Source organism: Spea bombifrons, chromosome 1 (assembly GCF_027358695.1).
Source record: "Spea bombifrons isolate aSpeBom1 chromosome 1, aSpeBom1.2.pri, whole genome shotgun sequence".
Taxonomy (NCBI): Eukaryota; Metazoa; Chordata; class Amphibia; order Anura; family Pelobatidae; genus Spea; species Spea bombifrons.
The window spans coordinates 62,303,547-62,324,016 of record NC_071087.1 but is presented as its reverse complement, the minus strand read 5'-3'; the positions used below and the strand labels follow the sequence as shown (position 1 = coordinate 62,324,016).

General features: G+C 38.8%; 1 protein-coding gene across 2 annotated transcripts in view; it reads right to left on the bottom strand.

Annotated features, from left to right (window-relative positions):
- The window catches only part of JSRP1 (junctional sarcoplasmic reticulum protein 1), a 37,554-nt gene that overhangs the window by 5,652 nt on the left and 11,432 nt on the right, over nucleotides 1–20,470 (bottom strand). The window contains exons 2-7 of one of the 2 annotated variants that reach the window (XM_053462462.1): nucleotides 16,974–17,146; nucleotides 10,644–10,766; nucleotides 8,903–8,943; nucleotides 7,671–7,824; nucleotides 3,390–3,548; nucleotides 2,737–2,813 (exon numbers count right to left, since the gene is read on the bottom strand). In XM_053462462.1, the coding sequence (XP_053318437.1) occupies nucleotides 2,737–2,813; nucleotides 3,390–3,548; nucleotides 7,671–7,824; nucleotides 8,903–8,943; nucleotides 10,644–10,752 (540 nt within the window). In that variant the 5' untranslated portion in view covers nucleotides 10,753–10,766; nucleotides 16,974–17,146. The remainder of the gene's footprint in view (nucleotides 1–2,736; nucleotides 2,814–3,389; nucleotides 3,549–7,670; nucleotides 7,825–8,902; nucleotides 8,944–10,643; nucleotides 10,767–16,973; nucleotides 17,147–20,470) is intronic. The other variant, XM_053462471.1, reaches the window with a different exon arrangement.

The following is a 20,470-nucleotide window of genomic DNA, read 5'->3' as shown; positions in this document are numbered from 1 at the left end:
GCAGCAACCCTGATCGCAGGAGTCGCAACCCCAGCGATCGCTTTCACAAGGGCCCTGCTGCTTACCTGTAACGTCTGTTGCTTCGCCCAGGGGAAGCAGGAACCCAGCAGAGTCACATGACCCTGCTCCGTTCCTGCTTCCCCTGGGCGGAACAAGAGAAGTTGTTCGCACAGAGCGCAAGGAACACAGAGGGAAGCAGCGGCCCCTGCGGAAGTCTGCGCGCGGCCCTGAACGCTGCAATTCAGGTAAGGGGGTGGGAGAGGTTGCATGAATGAGTATGCGTGATTGAGGGAATGAATGAATATCTGTAAATGAGTGAATGTTTATGAATGAATGCATATGTGTGTGATTGCATGGATGTGTAAGTGGGCGGAAAGCATTGCACAGGGGTTGTTTGAGGCTAGGATGTCATGTGGAGGTTGTTTGAGGCTAGGATGCCACAGGCAGGTTGTTTGGCGGCAAAGGAGGCAAGTCCTATGCTTCCAATATGGGTGTTGGGCAGATCCTGTGGATGCAACCAGGGTGCCAAAGAAGATGGATCCAATATAAAGCCATAGCCCCCTCACACTATATAGCAGCCACTTTACCTAACTTTGCTGTGTTGTACACAGGATAATACAAAAACACAGGATAATACAAAAACACTACTAGTTTATTAAGGGAATGAAAAAAGAAGAGCAAAGAGTAATTTTTTTTCTCTCCCTAAAATTAATGCGGTGGACACAGTGGCGTTGCAAAGAGCTGACTTTCCAAGGGAGGTTTGATAATGCACAAATGCAGGGAGGACTTCACACCAAATGCAGCATCACCAGAGGCTCCAAGGTCCAACTTGTAATGTTTGGTGGCTGCTATATAGATTGTTCAACTGAAGCATATATTGGAAATATTATGAGGATTTAAAAATATTTTGGTTAAAAGTTAAGTTTTACTTTTCTCTAGGGATATTTCTTTTTTCTGTCTTTTGTAGCACAGATTAATTATGTTAGGTAACACCCAATATATCCCAACCACGTATATCAGGAAGGGAGGACTTCACTAATAGTTTATCATAAAGTCCCACAAAAGAATCTGAAAGCCAGGCATTACAATCTAGTAGACCTCACACCGCCCTGATTGTTCATATATGCCAACATTGTTATACTTTTTGACTGTATTTGAATGACAAACATGCTGCTTTTATTCCTTTGGAACTTGAAGACATCAGACGTCTTGATTTATCCAAGTAACCTGGATTCCATCTAAATAGAGATGCGCTCCCACTCATAAAGTGGGACTTTATGATAAATAAATTAGCCATTTCCCCTCCCTATTTAGTGTTACAAGATCTCAGGTGTGAATGTGGAGCAGGTGTGTACAATTTGGTGTTATCGCTCTCACACTCTCTCATACTGGTCACTGGAAGTTCAACATGGCACCCCATAGCAAAGAACTCTCTAAGGATCTAAAAATAAGAATTGTTGCTCTACATTAAGATGGCCTGGGCTGTAAGAAGATTGCCAAGACCCTAAAACTGAGCAGCAGCATGGTGGGCAAGACCACACAGCGGTTTCACAGGACAGGTTGTACTCAGAACAGGACTCGCCATGGTCGACCAAAGAAGTTGAGTGCACGTCATATCCAGAGGTTGTCTTTGGGAAATAGACACATGAGGATGAAGGGGTGGGGAGTCAGCCTATCAGTGCTCAGACAATACGCCACACACATCAAATTGGTCTGCATTACTGTCGTCCCAACAGATGATGCACAACAGTTTGCTGAAGACAAGCAGACTAAGGACATGGATTACTGAAACCATGTGCTGTGGTCCGATGAGACCAAGATAAACTTATTTGGTTCACATGGTGTCAAGCGTGTGCGACGGCAACCAGGTCAGGAGTGCAAAGACAAGTGTGTTCTGCCTACAGTCAAGCATGGTGGTGGGAGTGTCATGGTCTGGGCCTGCATGAGTGCTGCCGGCACTGGGAAACTACCGTTCATTGAGGGAACCATGAATGCCAACATGTACGGTGACATACTGAAGCAGAGCATGATCCCCTCCCTTCGGAGACTGGGCTGTAAGGCAGTATTCTAACATGATAACGACCCAAAACACACCTCCAAGACGACCACTTCCTTGCTAAAGAAGCTGAGGGTAAAGATGATGTACTGACCAAGCATGTCTCCAGACCTATACCCTATTGAACATCTGTAGGGCATCCACAAATGGAAGGTGGGGGAGCGCAAGGTCTCTAACATCCACCAGCTCCATGTTGTTGTGGAGGAGTGGAAGATAACTCCAGTGGCAACACTTTGGGCCAAATTTGCACATTTCCACTTAGGAGTGTACTAACTTTTGTTGCCAAGGTTTAGACATTAATAGCTGTGTGTTGAGTTATTTTAAGGGGACAGCAAATGTACACTGTTATACAGGCTGTACACTCACTACTTTACATCGTCATTTCTTTTGTCACATGAAAAGATATAATAAAATATTTACAAAAATGTGAGGGGTGTACTAACTTTTTTGAGATACTGTATCTCACTATGTGCTACTGCGATGGCAATGGGAAGACATAAACAGCTTTCAAAAACCAACGTAGTCCACTTCATTAAGCTCTAATCATAGACATTTTGCAGTGCTGGCAATTTACAGAAAATCGCACAAACATCAATATATTTCCACAGGATTGCTTTGTCATTCCTAGAAATGTTAGAGGAAAAAACAGCAACATTTGCTTCTGTTTTGTTGTGTTTTACCTGCTGGTCAGTGGTGTCATGTGGAGTCCAAAGTCCAGCCTCTACTTCTGCTAATTCATCATCCATGTCTACAGCATCTGAAAGGTGAAATGCAAATGTTTTCTACAAATAATGAGCTAATTTTGTATCCATACCTCTGAAAAAGCATCACTTAGTGTCACAAATCTTTAGAATAAAAAACAATCTTGGGCTTTTCTCTGATGACCCTCCCAAACCCACAGTATCAGGACCTCAATATTATGCCCCACAACTAGTTTTTCAAAACCCATCGTGGCCCAGAAAATGCAGCCATGCCAAAATGTCTCCTTCATAAGCTGGAACTTTTCCTGCTGCTTCTCTACACTTTATTTTCGGGATCTACAATGGTATTTCTGGGCATAAAGTTGTGGAACTGCCTTTTTTGAGTAATCATTTACACCAGTGGCAGTTAAAATGTAGTTATACAGCTGAACTGTAGCTCTTAAGCCAAATGTCTGAAAATCATGCAAACCATAATTAACTTAGAGCTGGAGACACAATCAGGATTGCACCTGCTTGCCATACAAGGCCTCCCAGATGGCTCAAGAACAGGAACAAAATTATATCCACACTAAGCACTGTGCAGTTATATCAATATATACAAAAGCCCATAAGAACCTCACTAAAGTCCACACCTTGCACAACCTGGAACCCAACGCTGAGCAGAGCAAGAAAAGCTGCAACAACCAAGCATCTATTAAGTGTGATTCCATTCCATGGGGGAGCATCGTCATCTCTCACCGGCCCCACATTTTTGGGCTCCAGCTTCTTTTTCACAGTTGCAGTCTTGGGTACTTAGACAAAGGAAACAAATGTTACTAATGCAATACTTTCTAATCATACATATTCATCAATACAGAAGCAAATAATCTGGACGGAAAAGTCTTAAAGCATTTAATAAAAATTTTGGTATAGCTAAATGTTGGTGATGGAAAAAAAAAAGTTTACGATTCAAATATACCTGTAACAGAAACAAAAGGAAATATAGAATAAAGATGGTACTTTGAGAAAAGACAAAGCTTTTTGATAGCTTTCATGACTATAAACCTTGGTGAACTGAAAATCTTGCATTCTCAATATTATTATTTTAACAAACCTTTTTAGCATGTTATTTTTTTTGCCCTACACACCTTACTAAGATCAAATATTTGGGCTCCTTCTGACTACTTCAAATACTCCACTTGTCAGCTTATTTACTTCCACGGGGTTGAGTGTGAGACGGACCGGTAGTAAATTTGAAAAATATACCAGCATATTAAATGTAAGATGATCTGGCTAGCATGCTGCTAAAAAAGCCTGACCCCTGCTACCATGCTCCCAATTTTAAAACCGTCCCCCAATAAATACCAGTGGGAATGGGAAGAGGTGTCAAGACCCCACTCCTGCAACCTGGAAGATTTGGGTGTTTTCCCAGAGAAGTGGTGCTTCTTCCGGAGTTCTCTGGACCAAACCCAGAGAGTTCCCAGGTATGTGTATATGTGTGTACGTGACATCTCAATCTGGATTCACAATGTAAGGTAATTTGCAGAGTAATATACTACAAATGATTTGGAATACAAGGCTTCAGCAGAGATAGGATTCTTAGATTCTCATGAGAAAAATCCCACCTCTCCAAGTTATTAAGCCCCTGAAACAATGGGTGTTTTATTTTTACAAAGCCGCCTCCATAACCGGGTTATACAAGTTTGCTGGAAAACTCTGGAAAACCACTGGTGAACCACTTTTTACAAGGTACAAGGGATTCTGGGACAACTAGATAGGGGCTGCAAGAGTCATCTTGGTGAGCAGAGCTCAGCGAGTAGAAGTGTTCAGGTCAGGAAGCTTAGAGAGAAGCTGCAGAAGATGGTGTCGTGGAGAATGCTGTGACTGGAGAGAGGCTGCTCAAACATGTACGGGCTCAAAATGCATTGTTTTCAATGGGTTTAGGGACTTAAGGGGTTAAGTATTCCTTTTGTTTGCATTATTTCATGTTTTGTGTATGTTATATGTTTCATAACATGTAACAGTAACCTAATTCAATATCAAAATACAATTTTCTGTTCACTTGTCCCTATGCAGTGCTTACAGTGTACAGACACACTTATTAAATGTTTTATGTGTTTTTACCACTATTTCTTCTTATTTGAAGCACAGTTTGCTCTAAACTATGTATGTATAGTTGGGCTATGTTGTCCTGAAAGGCATTTGGACTTCTCTCAGTAAAATATAAGCTTCCCTTCCTCTAGCTCTCCTATAACACCAGAAGATCCAACATCTTGCCACAAACTCTTGTAAGATAGAAAAGCTTCCCTGTAACACCACAGGGTGTTCCCTGCCACAAGCTCTTGTAAGATAGAAAAGGTACGCATCCTCATTGGGACTACTTGTACCACACCTGCAAGGAAGTTAATAAATTTCTCTTCTGTCTTCCTAGAAAAAATCCGTGGAAGAAAAAGGGATTTGAGCAGCAAAGAAGGACACTTGGGGGATATATTTCTTTCCAAATTACGACTACAGTTTCTGCATTTTCTTGCTTTTCTTGCTTTTGCTTGCCAGTCATCAAGATCTGATTTTATTCACTATATCCTTTTTCTTTTATTACTCCATACATATATAACATTTATCTAAAGTGCTGCAGGCAACCATAGAGCTCCCATCAAGCCAGTAGCGCACCTAGGGAGTGGTCCACCCCGGGTGCCACTATCACATCGGGTGTGCACCTCATCAGAGGGTGCCACCAGACAGGCATCCGGTGTGCACCCTTCCACAGATGGGATATATTGTCGCCACTTGAGGAGCAGGTTCAGTCCGGAAGATCAAGGATTGATGGTGAGGCAGCATAACTCCCATCACTATATATTGAGCCAGATATTGACAGTGTTACAGAATAGCTCCCATCAGTCAGACATTGATGGTAGTACAGGAAAACTCTCATCACTACATACTGTGCCAAATATTAACTGTGGTACAGCATATCTTGAATCTCTATATACTGAACCAAGCATTGACGGTGGTATAACATAACTTATCTTATATCTAGCTTAGCCTTATGCCTATCCCATGCTTGCTTACACGCCTTCACTGTATTAATCTCTACCACTTCTGCTGGAAAGCTATTCCATACATCCTCTACCCTTTCAGTAAATTCATTTTTCCTGATATTACTTTAAACCTTTGCCCCTCTAGCTTTAGACTATGTTTTCTTGTTGTGGTAGTATGTTTAAATAAACTATTTTACTAAATATTTACTAATATTTACTTTACTATGTTTAAGTATTTAAATGTTTCTATCATATCCCCCCTCTCACATCTTTTTTTTCCAGGCTATATATGTTAACATCGTTTAACCTATCCTGGTAAGTTCCTTCTCTGAACTTTCTCCAAAGTATCTATATCCTTCTTAAGATGCAGTCTCCGGTACTGTACACAATACTCCAATTCAAGACTCACCAGTGCTCTGTACAACGGCATAAGCACTTCCCTCCTTCTACTACTAATACATCTTCCTGTACAACCAATCATTCTGCTAGCATTTATTGCTGCTCTACTGCAGACTATTCCAGACACTGGCATGGTGGAAGCCTACCACGCAAACGTCTGGCTTAGTATATAGTGATGGGGGTTATGCTGAACTAACGTCAATGTCTGGCTCAGTGTATAGTGAGAGGAGTTATGCTGTACCAGCGTCAATGTCTGGCTCAATAAATAGTGATAAGAGTTATTTTTCCAATTGACATACAGTTTACAAATGTATGCAATAAATATTTTTGCCAACATTTTTTGTGGGTGTCTTAACTTTTTAAAGTTAGGGGACGTGTCACATACAGGTTCCACCCGAGGTGCCAAATACTGTAGGTACGCCCCTGCATGAAGCTCCACTAAATATTCTCTTGCTATCCGCTGTACTCCTATTAACTGCTAAGGTGACCATTCCTTTGGAACAGAAATTAACACGACAAACAATGACTCATACACAAAAAATCTTTCACCATGCTTATGCTGTTTTTAGAAACTTCTGACAATAGATCTTATTCCCTTTTGGCAAAGCAAGCTCCAAGCAATTGCAAGATAACCTTAACAGTCATAGTAGTAAGCCAGAAGTCTATTTATGACTTAGGTTAAAAAACCAAACCTCTGCCAGTGGGATACATAATTTACTGCTCTACTGTATTCAATTTTTAAATACTCCTTTGGTAGGAATCTGTAACAAGTACATTCACAACTGTGAGATAAACAACTAGTGCAATTTATGATAAATCCGCAATTTACAATCAGTAGGCAAACCTGTATAATTAAGGAAGCAGTCATGAGTGTTAAAAGAATTAAAGTTTTATAGAACGTAATGTGTGTATGAGACCAAGAGACAATTTAGTTTTACCCTACTGATAATCTGTAGTGTAATCCTGCTCAGTAGAGGAGGAACCGCAGGTTCAGACATTTGGCGCCAATAGAGTAAAGGGATTATGACGAAAGACCTTTAAGTCAGATGGACATGGATAGCGGCCGCTAGGCCAGTGGGCAGAGCCGATTGCCTTGGAGCCCAGGGTGCAACAGATGGTCTTGGGAAGCTAAACAATTTGTAGACAACCAGATTCTGGATCAGGATTTAGTACTTAGTGGAGCAGCTACCTCGTTGCAGCCTAATGAAAGTCATCGTTTTCAGAAAGAAAACAAAGAAGGTAGTAGATTCAACAGCCTCCTAGCAAAAGTGGTGGAGGCTAATACAGTGAGGGAATTTAAACATGCATGGGACAGATATAAAGCTATCCTGAATTTGAAGACAATACCAAGGATTGATTAAGGTCCGAGTCTTTACATCTTGAAAAATGTGCAGACTAAATGTGCCAAATGGTTCTTATCTGCCATCAAATCCTATGTTTCTATAAGAAAATTCACATGTAGGAAATAACACTTATTAAGTAAATGTCAGGGTTTACCTGGCTTGGACTCAGTGATACTTCGTTTTGTTGGTTTGGAAACTGGACGAGTGGGATTTTCTGCAGTATCATTGTTTTTTTTCAGACCCACTTCCGCAAACTCATCCAGCTCCTCTGTAATTTGCAGCTCACACGTACTTTTGGATTCAGATTCCTGGGAGGGTAAAGAGTTCATTGGTTAAAAAAACACAAGATAATATTTTTGCTAACGGATATAAGAACAGAGAATACTATGGCAGACATTCAGCTCATAAAAGTTATGGTGTATTAAAAGGAATAGTTTAGTCTTCTCACTATAAAAGAATGCATATTAAAGTACCCTGTCGGTACTTAAACCTATTAAGAACAGAACTTTTTTATTTTTTGTAACCTGTGGCAATGTTTTAACATTTCTGTGGTGCTCGTATTTAGCTGTAACTTTCTTCTTATTTAGTGTACCCCCACAAGTTTTTTCTTTAGATACCATTATTTTGATTGTATCATATCATTTACTGCATAACATATCGTGAAAATTTGAGAAAAAAGTCTTTTTTTATTTAAAAATAAATATTTTACTCACCTACAAAAACCAATGAAAAAAAAATAATAATAATAAAAAATATATATATATATTTACTCACAAAGTCCATTGTACACCATTCCAAGTTTCCCAAGCCTGGTGCTAGTAACCAGCAGTTTCCATATAAAGCACTCCAGGTCTTTAAATCAACAATTTTTCTTTATTCAAACAAAGTCAACGTTTCAGTCATTTCTGACTTTCCTCAGGACATCGATGCTGACCATCTCTTGAAAGTGCTTTATATATATATATATATATATATATATATACATATATATATAAAATATATGAGAAATGGATTCTAATATTTGTCCCGCGTTTGGAAATACCCAATGTTTTTTTGCTAGTTATAGACTCCTGCATGCCAGTGCTGAATCTGACTGAAGATGAGTATATCACGAGTAGGGAGATGCATTTGAGCATTTACCAGGGGGTAGGGAGAGGGTGTTGAATCCCTATTTGAAAAACCACACAAAAAATGTAAAGGACCACACACCTACCATATGCATTAAAATGCATATGATGGCTGGAAAGCCAGTAAATAAGATGAAACCCAGTATAGGCTGTACTGGTGCTCTACAATTACCTGTAAATTCTTTGTAAGTGATAGCCTGAAATGCGTATTTAGCCTCAGATCATACCTAGTGAGGTGTTAAAGAGACACTGTATTTACCTTTGATGCCCCTTTCTTGATTTTCACCTCTGTTCCAGCAACTGCAAAACAATCAGGATTGAGAAATAAATTGACAAAGAGCTACAAAAATACATCTCCTAACAGAATGAAGCAATACAGGGATGTTTGATTTCCGGTTAGGATTGTAAAAAGTTTTAAAATAGTCCATTCAGAGAGATTTACAATTTTAGAATGCTTTGACCAAAAAGTCATATATAAAATCTGCCATTTATTTTTTAGGTATTACACAGTTAAACTAAAAAAAAACCACAGATGAATGCCAATAAAAATGTTAACGGTTCTTCCAGCTGCAAATGGAGAAAGGTATGAGCTGGATTAGTATAACGTATGAAAAAAGGAGTGATGAAAACCAGTATGAAGTGGGGTGTATAGAGAAGAGACAATTTTTCTTTAGTATAACGTATAAAAGGAAGTCAGATATATATGAGGACTGGATAAAAAAATTACAAGAACTATGAAATATTTCAACTGGGGCTAGCCCATTACTCGGCTTCACAGATTTTTTTTTTTTTTGTCTTTATGAAGAAATTAAAAGCAACATTATATGCTTATGACTTTGTAATTGTGTTTAGGTTTGTGTATGTATCATGTATAATATGTTATGTCTTTCTTTTTTGTTATATGGAAAAAAAAATCAATAAATATGATTAAAAGAAAAGAAAATGTTAACGGTTCATAATTGCTACCTAACTGAGGAAACAATTCAAATAAGAACTTCAAAAAGATTCCACAGTAATATATTTTCTAGAATTTCAGTCTGAAAGCAATGCAAAACATATTACCTCCAATCAACATAACATTATCCCAACAGTCTTGCATGACAATATTGTGTTATGATTTGAGTTTTAAACTAGTTTCCTATTGCCTGTCATCAGTCAATAGGCTCACTACAAAACAAATATAAGAAAAAAATATTTAAAATCTTTCCCTGGTATTTCAATATTTGCAAAAACACAAATTTGCATTCTAGTAGGGTGTAAATAGCATAATTTCACTCCTAGGCTAACACGTTTGTTAGGGGTTTCTCTAACAATCACTAAAACATCTTAGTATTCTACTTAAAACTAATTTGCAGAACTACTTTTCAGTCATTGAATGCTGTATTGTATGCTAGCACAAAATAAATAAGGTAATATTAATTAACCCTTTGAAAAAGAGGCTGCCAGAACTCAGTATAAGACTCCTGGTAGCATATCTGGTGTAAAACTTCTATAAATTAGGTTTATGTTAACATTAATGTGTGCATTGATTTTAACAGATTGCATGGTGCGCTGTAACCCAATTGCTTTGGTTACATCTCAGCATATTGACAAAAATGATTTTGCTGCTGCTGTGCCAACTGGGTAACTAGGCATGGTAAGGCCTTATTCTGGACAGATGGACTTATTCTGCCTGTTATTCTGCCTGTTTTCTACAAATACATTAATCATGGTACTGAGCTTGCCATTTACGTTATTTGCAGGGCTTGCTGCAGACAAAAAGCCAATGAGGTTCTAGACCTTACAAACTGCTATCCATTTTTCCATGAACTGCTTTGAGTAGAGGTTTTCATGAACAATTTACAACTTTTAATTCCTCCTCCAAAGCTTGCTCCACAACTGAGCCACACAGCACCTGTTTAACACAATCATTTATTTCGCAGAAAAAAAACCATAATCTGTAAAAATTTATATTACAAAACATTGTTTCCTAGAACTAAGGTTTTTATATAAATGAGCACCTTTCTTTTTTTCCACATTGGACTCTTTAGTAGCGCCTTCTTTAGGGATGGGAAGGTCTTCCACATATGTGGGACGTGCCATCTCTTTTTCACGCACCTCACTCTCCATCCTCAGATGTCTCACTGCAAGGACAACAAGAAAACATTAACATATAACCTGAAGAACCATGTTAAGTCACGAAGCTTTTAAATCCCCATTTAGAACGTAAATTGTATTAGTATTGTTTATATAGCTCCAACACATAGTATATTATAGTGGGAAACTCCAAGGGCCCCCTGACAAGATGAATGGTTCAAATAAAGGTTTAGTACACACTAAAATAACATGTTGGGGTTGTGTAACAATTACTGTTGTAAGTCTTATATGCTGCATTTGACCTATTAGTGGTTAATTGACTGCATTGGTTGCTAACATAATCTTCTGTGAGGCATTATTGTTGCGTTACACAGAAGGTACAAGCATGCATGCAACCATGATTCCTAGAGCAAGAGAGGCATTCAACGGTTACAACGATCCAATGTTACGGAAACTCTTTGGTGATGGTAGGTAGTGATGCTAAATCCACAGATTTTTGGTGGGGACCAAACCTTGTTTGATATTTTGCTCCAATAAACATCCTTTGCTTGCAGAGCTGGAAGCTCCTGCTGTTGTTGGCTGTGATCACTTTCCCAAACACCACTGATGAGCTGATTCTTTATGAGCCATTGTATTGTTTACGGCAGGGAGTATGATAAGGAGTTGGGGTGTTTTCTACCCAATCTACTAGACAATCATACAAATGGCACTTGAAAACCTTATATAATGCAAAAACTAGAACAGTTTGAAATCACCCAGTGCAAATCTTCCAGGGACAGGCTGTTCACAAGAGGTCGAGACATACCACAACTAGATGTAGTTCAGAGGACAGCACTTTGAACCATGCCTGGGCAGAGTTTGCTTGGAAGGTAATGTCCCTGTCTGGTAAGATGTTTCTTCTATGAATCGGCACAATGCAGATAATTGTAAGATTCTGAGGCATCATCCCATGCATTTTCAAAAGCAAAACCACGACCATTTAAAGGGAGCACGCAGCTATTATATGCATTAAATTCACTTTAATTCAATCATGGCCACTGTAAAGAATCATTAATATCCAGCTTTGATTATTAGTTATTTTTTTTATAATAACAATAATTATAGTTATCAGAAAATTCCTATACTGTTGTATGAATGTGATTGTCATCAATGGAACTGACAAACTTTAATCCTAGCTCCCAATTTTTTTTAGGCAATAGTGGGGCAAATAGCGCCACACTAATGTCTTTCATTAATCTACATGAGTGGTGTTTCACTTAAAATTATGATTGGCTTCACTACACTCTAATTAAAAGTAATAAATTGCATTTTCAAGGGAAATACTACTAGAGGACTACGCTCACACTTTCCTTTGGTTTCCCTGAATGCGCCCGGTTAGTTTACTGTGACAGCACCTGCTATCTACCTCCTTGATATGGAATGGAACTAGAAATGCCCCACTTATCCTTGTGTGGTCTGGATGAAACCACTTTATTCAAGGTAGGGGGAAACATTTAATAATGGGTTTAATCCTGGTCACACTTATCTCATTATTATTTCACCATAGCAACAATTATACAAGAACACATTTTACTTTCTACCAAATAGCCATTGATTGCTATAATATGTGCTATCAATCACATTTCATGCGCTTAAAACTGTTTGGTAAACATTTTGTTCAGAGACCATGCTGTTACCATCACAACAGAAGCAGTGAACACCATGTACAAAAAAAAGAAGGGATTAAGATTTGCCTTCTCAAGGGAAAAATAGACTCGACTGGAATAATTACACTATTAACCTGTATGTTTCCAGTGTGCTGCCCATTTCTCTTGCAGAGATTGAACATTCCTTTGCACATAAATCCTATTAGTAATGTATAATCAGGGCTTTGTTTCTATTTTGAGAATACAGCATTTAAAGAGCAGAGGCGTTTGGTGTTTTCATTTACCGTAATGATTTACATTTAGTGGGAGGAACTTCTCCCCTTATTACAACTAATAGTATATATAATATAGTTAATTAAACTGATGCTCAGGTCTAAAGTGTGGCTAGCTTAACTCATGGGAAATGGAACAGAACGAACGAGAGCACAGCAGTCTCAAATCCTTCCTCTCGTTAAGTATTAAGGTCATTGCAAGTGACTATATGGATGCCCTTGTGCCTTGAATTGCAAGTAAAAGGCTTGTGCATGGCTTTATCTGACAAGTCCAAGGCCTGGCACAGCTTTTGAAATGCCATCCACCTCTGAAAAGAAAAATGTTTGGGGCCAGTAAAACAGGATCCGATATTGTACATTGCTGCAGAATATGATGACGCTATGTAAATCAACAGACATCAAGAGTTCTCTAATTTGACTTACTAAGCAATAGATTTTTTTATCGAGGGATAAAAGTCAGTTTTACTTGTAGTGGAACTAAGCCCACACCCTACCAGGGTCACCACACGCACAGAATGCCGGGGACAGTGCTGCAATGGGACTTCACATCCCAGGCAGCCTCAAACTGGGATAATCCATTGTCCCAAAAAGAGAGCTCTCAGCAGAGCTGTACCATGGGGTGGCACTTTAAGAAGCCGGCCCTGTCTATTGGAAAAAAAAATTAAGCCAGCAGTGGCGTCAGTGCGGAAACACGCAAGGTGTCAGTGTGTGCTGAGGGATCAAACCAGACCTAGTGTCCTGAAGACTTCAGTCAGGTAAGTTGGCAAACTGTGGACATGGTGGGCCATGGAAAGTTTTTTGGGACATGGCTGGCACTGGGCAGCTGTTAGGTGACAAGGTTGGCAATAAGAAACTGGGGACAAAGATGGCCTTTGTAAGCTGTGTAGTGGCAAAGATGGCATTGTTAAAACTGTTGACAAACATGGCACTGTTTAGCTGTTTGTGGAGCAAGATGACACCGTTTTGCTTTATGGGTGTAAAGATGGCGCCGTTTAGTTCTGTGGATGCAAAGATGGCACAGTTTAGCAGTTTGGGCATAAAGATGGCACTGTTTAGCTGGGCGGATGCAAATATGGGACTAAGCTGTTAGTAGACAACAATGGTACTGGCAAGTGACAAGATGTCTGGGGACAAATATGGCACTGGGAAGCTATTTCGGGACAAAGATTGCCTGTCTATGGGAACGATTTATATTTTCAGTATACCTGCCAAATGTTGTTATCTGGTTTTTTTGTGGGACAGTCCCAACTTTGTGCAATCATAAGCCACCAACTCCCAGAAAGTAACCCTAAAAAGCATGTGATTTAGTGGACTTTAGTCATGACAACTGCCATAATAATAGTAACAAAAATAAAATTAAATATGAAATTAAAAATGTGTTTTTGTTAATAGTAAAATATACATTTAATACTTTTTTCTCAAACTATTTGGACAAGCCAACATTTCACCTATTCCTTCTGTTTTGTTTGGTCAACAGAAGTTCCTGCTCATTGAGAACCAATAAAAAGAGATGTCTAACATATAGAAGACCTTTTTATGTAGCCAGTGAATACTGAAAAACGCACGATACGTTTTGGCCAGTCCCAAGCCTACACCCTACTCACTTCTTGTCTAACACAAAGGCACTGGTGCTCCTTCTTTGGAACACGCTCTTAACATACATTCATGAAAGAAAAAGAAAACCAATATTTTCTGTATTGTTAAGTGATGTACTACTTGTTATGTCTGGTTTACCCATTGTACAGCACTGCGGAATATGATGGCGCGTAAATCAATAAATGACGTCTTATACATATACCAAGGGGAAAGCTATTTTAATACACCATTTAATACGCTGCTTGATTCTTTCTACCCGCTACGTCATCTATCCTCTATTATTAAGTTTATGATTGTTGTTCAAAAAGACATAAGGTAAAGATTGTGTAGGCTGCTGTTCTACTTCAAATACAAGCTTTGCAGGTGGTGTACTACTCACCCTACTACTGTGCAACCTTGGCCAGAAAGCCTACATAGCTGGACTAGGCTAGATCATAACAACTCTGGCACATTGAAATTTTGAAAAATTAAGAACCCTACCCACACATCTAGCGATGTACAATATAATGTTGATTCTTGTGTTGTTATACCCTTTCAACGTATGTACTATAAGAAAATTGTTAGCACATATAAGGTGCATATGTCCATGGGTGTATATAGCGCCATGTCCATAGTGTAATATTAGGATCACTGATTCATTCACTCTCAATGTAATTATTAAACTGTTACCAAGGACTACAATGCTTCCATTTACATTTTGCTCTTCTCTTGCCTCAAAGTGTGCTAAATTACCTCTTATTAAACATTTCTAGCACTTATATTTGAAACAGAAACTGAATACATAAGTGCTAAAAATGTTTATTTCTTATAGGTACAACATGTGTTAATTCCCATGCTGCTGTGCTTTCTCAATCTGTTAGTAGGTCTCAGTTTACAGACTGCTGGATTCCAGTTCCTTGACACACTGAGCTTTACAGCTGCACTATTCCTTATCAGCAATACAGAAAAGAAGTGAGGTGCAAGTGCTGTGCAATGCGGTGGGGGCAGTTAACGCTTTGTGCCAGGACAGTTTTCATACTTTTGCTACGTTATAGTTAAGTGACAACCTTACACCTACCTAGGGATACCCATATATATAAATATATATATATATATATATATATATATATATATTTTTTTTTTTATATCATATCATTATATATCACATCAAATATAACGGTAAAAGCGGAAAAAATGGACACATGGCATTAATTTCACTGTACGCTTAATATTAAAAAATATCTAAAGGGATTGAAAGACATACAGTAATCCCCTATTTGACTTGGTTTCTTCCCTAAATGTTTTTTGCAATCTTTTATAGTTCTTCTTATAATTACAATGGGTTGGATGTTTTAGCTTTTACGTCACATATCATACTGATAATGAAGTAATCTGATTTATACTGAATTCTGCTCTATTTTAACCTCTTATAGCTACCTGATTTTAAATTAGAATTTATAATTCATAATGTTAGCCTATCATTTGCAACTTGTTTTCACAGCTTTTTGCATAACAAAATCAAGAAATTAATTAAAACTACGTGTAGCTTGTTCTTTTTGGTTGTGAAGCAGTGTGTTTACTTATTTTTTAGACTTTATTTTATAGATTTTGTAGCTGAGATCAATGCACGAACAACTTTATCTGCTCAAAGTTCTTTTTTGAAATTCAAACTTTTCTTCTCACCACACCTTTACAAACTAGTGGTTTATTGGCATATTTATCTTCGGCACTGCCAGGGAAGTGCCCCAGCTGCCTCCACCATGCCTCATCCTTCTTCTGAGCACCAGGATATGATGTCATCCAAAGTGTTCGTGTGCCAATTAAGGAGATTTTCTTTTTAACCTCCCCATTGAGATGTGGTGCTACAATAGGCCACCAGGCTCTCTGGATAGGCTGCTTCCCTGGGCCTACTACCCTAGGCTAGAAAATGCCACTGTTGCAAAGGGGGCATTAACCAATCAACAACAGTCAGAAGCTTAATGATAGTAGAAGTTTAAAATGCAAGTGAGAAATCTAGTTTAACAGAAAAAAGCAATGATAAGTAAGGCTATGGTCACACTTAATCTGTCATAAGTACATGACAATTGTCTAAAATTGAGAGATGTACACAAATTATTGTCTACCTAACATTTATTCTAAGATTCATCATGTCGCTTCCCGCAACTGCCTTGAAGCTGTGGCAGCTGTTATCACCACTGAAGTGAAAAGGGCTGCAGTCCAAAGTTTCATACAAGAGTTGTCTGCTGTCATATTAGACAGTATGTATAAAGTGGTTTCTTGACCCAACAAATACATCTCTGGCAAAGCAACATCTAGCTTTCTTATATTTTTTTTTTACATTTTTGTTATGACTCTTTACATATGTTGATAAAACAGAAAGGCTCTGCTATTCTATAGGAATGGGCAGTTTCAGTGGTTATGAGTATATCTGCAACACATTCTTGCTGAGCTCTTATAATTTACAGAGGCAGATAAATTCCAAAAAACAGCCAATCCGAAAATCTGGAATCAAATTTTCAGTTCTGTCTCACTCTCTTTTTTAAGAGGAGGCAGGGAACCTTATTTGAAATACGGATATGCCAGCGCCTGCTAGCAGCCTTCTAAATATAGATATAGATTGCAGTTCTTCCAAAAGTAAATTTACCGACAGCCTTGCGGAATGATTCAACAAGCTTCTTACTCAAAGTCATGCTGTCTAATTCTTACATCAAAATGCTTCATTGTTGTCATAAGAAAGTAAAATCACAAGGAGGTCTCTTACCTTCCCGTTTCAGATCCTCTGTATGATGTCCACACCCCTCTAGTGCTGTTCGAGCTGCTAAATGTACAGGGACAGGTGCAGAGCTGTACCAGATTGAAATGACAGCCAATCATCGGGTAATACGACCCAAGTGGATGTGGTGATCATACCCTGGTATAGAAGTGACATGCTGTCTGGGGCAAAAAAGAAAGTTGTGATATTTCAATAATTTGACCCATTTGCATACCTTGTGGCAAAAGTTAAATGGTCAGTAACTAAGCAGTAAACAGGGGTTTAGCCCTTAGCTATGATATCAAATGAGCTACAAATCACATGATGACATTTTAAAATAATGGCATATATGTTATTACTGGGATTTCTTGGGGAAAAATGTTCTCTAACAGGAGACATCTAAAGAGTGGATAATAACACCAAATATCCTAATTGTTTGGATTATTTAATACCTATTTCCTAAAAATCAAAACGTGTTGGGTTTTCTGTGACAGCGTAAACATCAAAACTTCTATAAATAGAGTTATGGAACTGACTCTTTTCTGTACTACAAGTTGTATTCACGCTCATAAAGCAACTATTGACTTGATCTTGGTGTCTGATATATACTGTATTTGCCCGGATATAGGCCGCACTTTCCCTATAATCGAGGACATGCAGTTCCAGGCGCCGGGCAGGCAGCAGGGTTAGGATACAGATCCCCCGCAGCGCTGCAGGGGACCTGCATCCTATCGGAGATAGCCTCCCCTGCCAGCACTTTCCACGGTGCGGGGGGGATTGTCTAAGCACAGACGTTCACCGGCTGCGGCGATGCGCGTAACCAACCTCCGCTGCCAGCACGTCTGCTCGATGTGCTTTAACACTTCCCACAGCGGAAGTGCCGGCACCGGAAGTTGTCTACGCATATCGCGCAGATGTCCCCCACTAGACAACCGGGAGTCTGTATTGGTAAGTCTAGGGGGGGCATATCTCGGGGGGGGGGCAGAGTGGCAGCATATCTCGGGGGGGCAGAGTGGCAGCATATCTGGGGGAGCAGAGTGGCAGCATATCTATTCCACTAAGTTGTTTGTTTTTTTTTATAAGAATCTAAATTTTTTTTTAAAAAAGCACTTAACTTTTATGGTGCGGCCTATAATTGGGTGTGGCCTATAATCGAGCCAATACGGTATATACAGTGGATATAAAAAGTCTACACACCCCTGTTAAAATACCAGGTTCTTGTGATGTTAAAGAATGAGACAAAGATAAATCATGTCAGAACTTTTTCCACCTTTAACCTAGAACGTGAACAATTCAATTCACTCTTATAACTGGGGCTGTAGCTGTGTTCAGAATTAACCACATTCAAACTCATGTTAAATCGAAGTCATTACACACCTGCCATCATTTAAAGTGACTCTGATCACAATAAAGTTCAGCTGTTCTAGAAGGATTTACCTGACATTTGCTTAGTTGCATCTCAGAGCAAAAGCCATGATCCGCAGAGAGCTTCCAAAGCATCAGAAGGATCTCATTGTTGAAAGATATCAGTCAGGAGAAGGGCACAAAATAATTTCCAAAGCATTAGATATACCATGGAACACACTGAAGACAGTCATCATCAAGTGCAGACAATATGGCACAACAGAGACATTACCAAGAAGTACTGGCTGTGTGCTACATGTGACAACAATCTCCCGTATTCTTCATATGAATAGGCTATGGGGTACGGTGGTAAGACGGAAGCCTTTTCTTACAAAGAAAAGCAACATCCAAGACCGTCTTAAGTCTGCAAAAACAAACATCAAGTCCCCCAAAAGCATGTGGGAAAATGTGTTTTGGTGTGATGAAACCAAGGTTGAACTTTTTGGCATAATTCCAAAAGGTACGTTTGGTGCAAAAACAACCAAAGAACACCATACCCACAGTGAAGCATGGTGGTGGCAGCATCAAGCTTTGGGGCTGTTTTTCTTCATCTGGAAGCTGGGCCTTAGTCAGGATGGAGGGAATTATGTAACAGTACCAAATACCTGGCAATTTTAGCACAAAACTTTCAGGCGTCCGTTAGGAAGCTGAAGAGAAAGTTCACCTTTCAGCACAACAACGACCCAAAGCAGACGTCCAAATCCACAAAAGAATGGAGATTAAGGTTTTGGAATCCAATTGAACATCTGAAGAGGGCTGTGCACAGGAGATGTCCTCGCAATCTGACAGATTTGGAGCGCTTTTGCAAAGAAGAGTGGGCAACTATTGCCACGTCAAGATGTGCCATGCTAATAGACTCCTACCCAAAAAGACTGATTGCTGTAATAAAACCTAAAGGTGCTTCAACAAAATATTAGTTTAAGGGTGTGCACACATGTTATTGTGAGTTTTTTCCCCCTCAAAGATTTCAGTTTATTTGCAACTGAATTGTTCACGTTATAGGTCACATTAAAGGTGGAAAAAGTTCTAACATGATTTATCTTTGTCTCATTCTTTAACATCACAAGAACCTGGCATTTTAACAGGGGTGTGTAGACTTTCTATATCCACCGTATATTCTCATTCTCTTTTCTATGTGAGATAGGAAGTTACATTTCATGCAAAGCAGAATAGTAACAGCATTAGAGTGGAGGAGAAGGAGAGATCAGAAAAAAAACAAAACATCTCTGTTGTCAGTGCAATACCCACACCACAGCAGTACTAGGAAGACAAGGTAAAATATGCAAAGTTTAAAATTGTACTAATACAATAAAACAAATAGGAGTCCAATCAGGCACACCAATTCATTGAAGGATGCATACCATAATCTAAAAGAGTAGACAGAAGCTTGTGTTACATCAGGTATTATAGAAGCCCATGCAATATTCGAGATACAACATCAATAACTGTCTACCAATGCAAACTTATCTGGCCTTTAGTGTGGTATTTGTATAAGATGTTAACCCTACAGACATCCCACACCTTATGTTGTTTTTGATGTACAAAAGCCTGAATTTATATAAATTTTGCTCAAAAAAATCTTCCAGATCTGGAGGCTGCCTCTGTGGTCGGTCATGTGATATTTTTTTTCTTTTGCTAATTAGACCCTCTTTGTACAATGACCTCAAATTTTAAAAACATATTTTCACACAAGATATTTGTATTTACTACCTTAGCTTTTTCCTAGAATTTGATTTAATCTAAGAGTGTCCTACATTTTCAGTAATCCAGCTGTCCTTGACAATTCTGCAATTACAGGATCTATCCCTATCATATGAGAGCCATTTCAGCAGTCCTGCACAGTAAAAGAGGATATTTATTGTGCGTGTGTGCGTGTGTGTGTGTGTGGGGGGGGGCACAATACATAGAAGATTAAGAAGATTTGATATAGGAGTAATGATAGGGGAGATTAAAGGGTGTGGAATCAACCAATAACTGGCATAATATTGGCAGTAAAGCCTCCTAAAGAAAAAAATATATTTTCTATAAACTATAAGGGAAGAAACTATTTACATGTTTAATAACTTGGCTAAACTAAGCACTTTATTCTAATGTGGTATGTC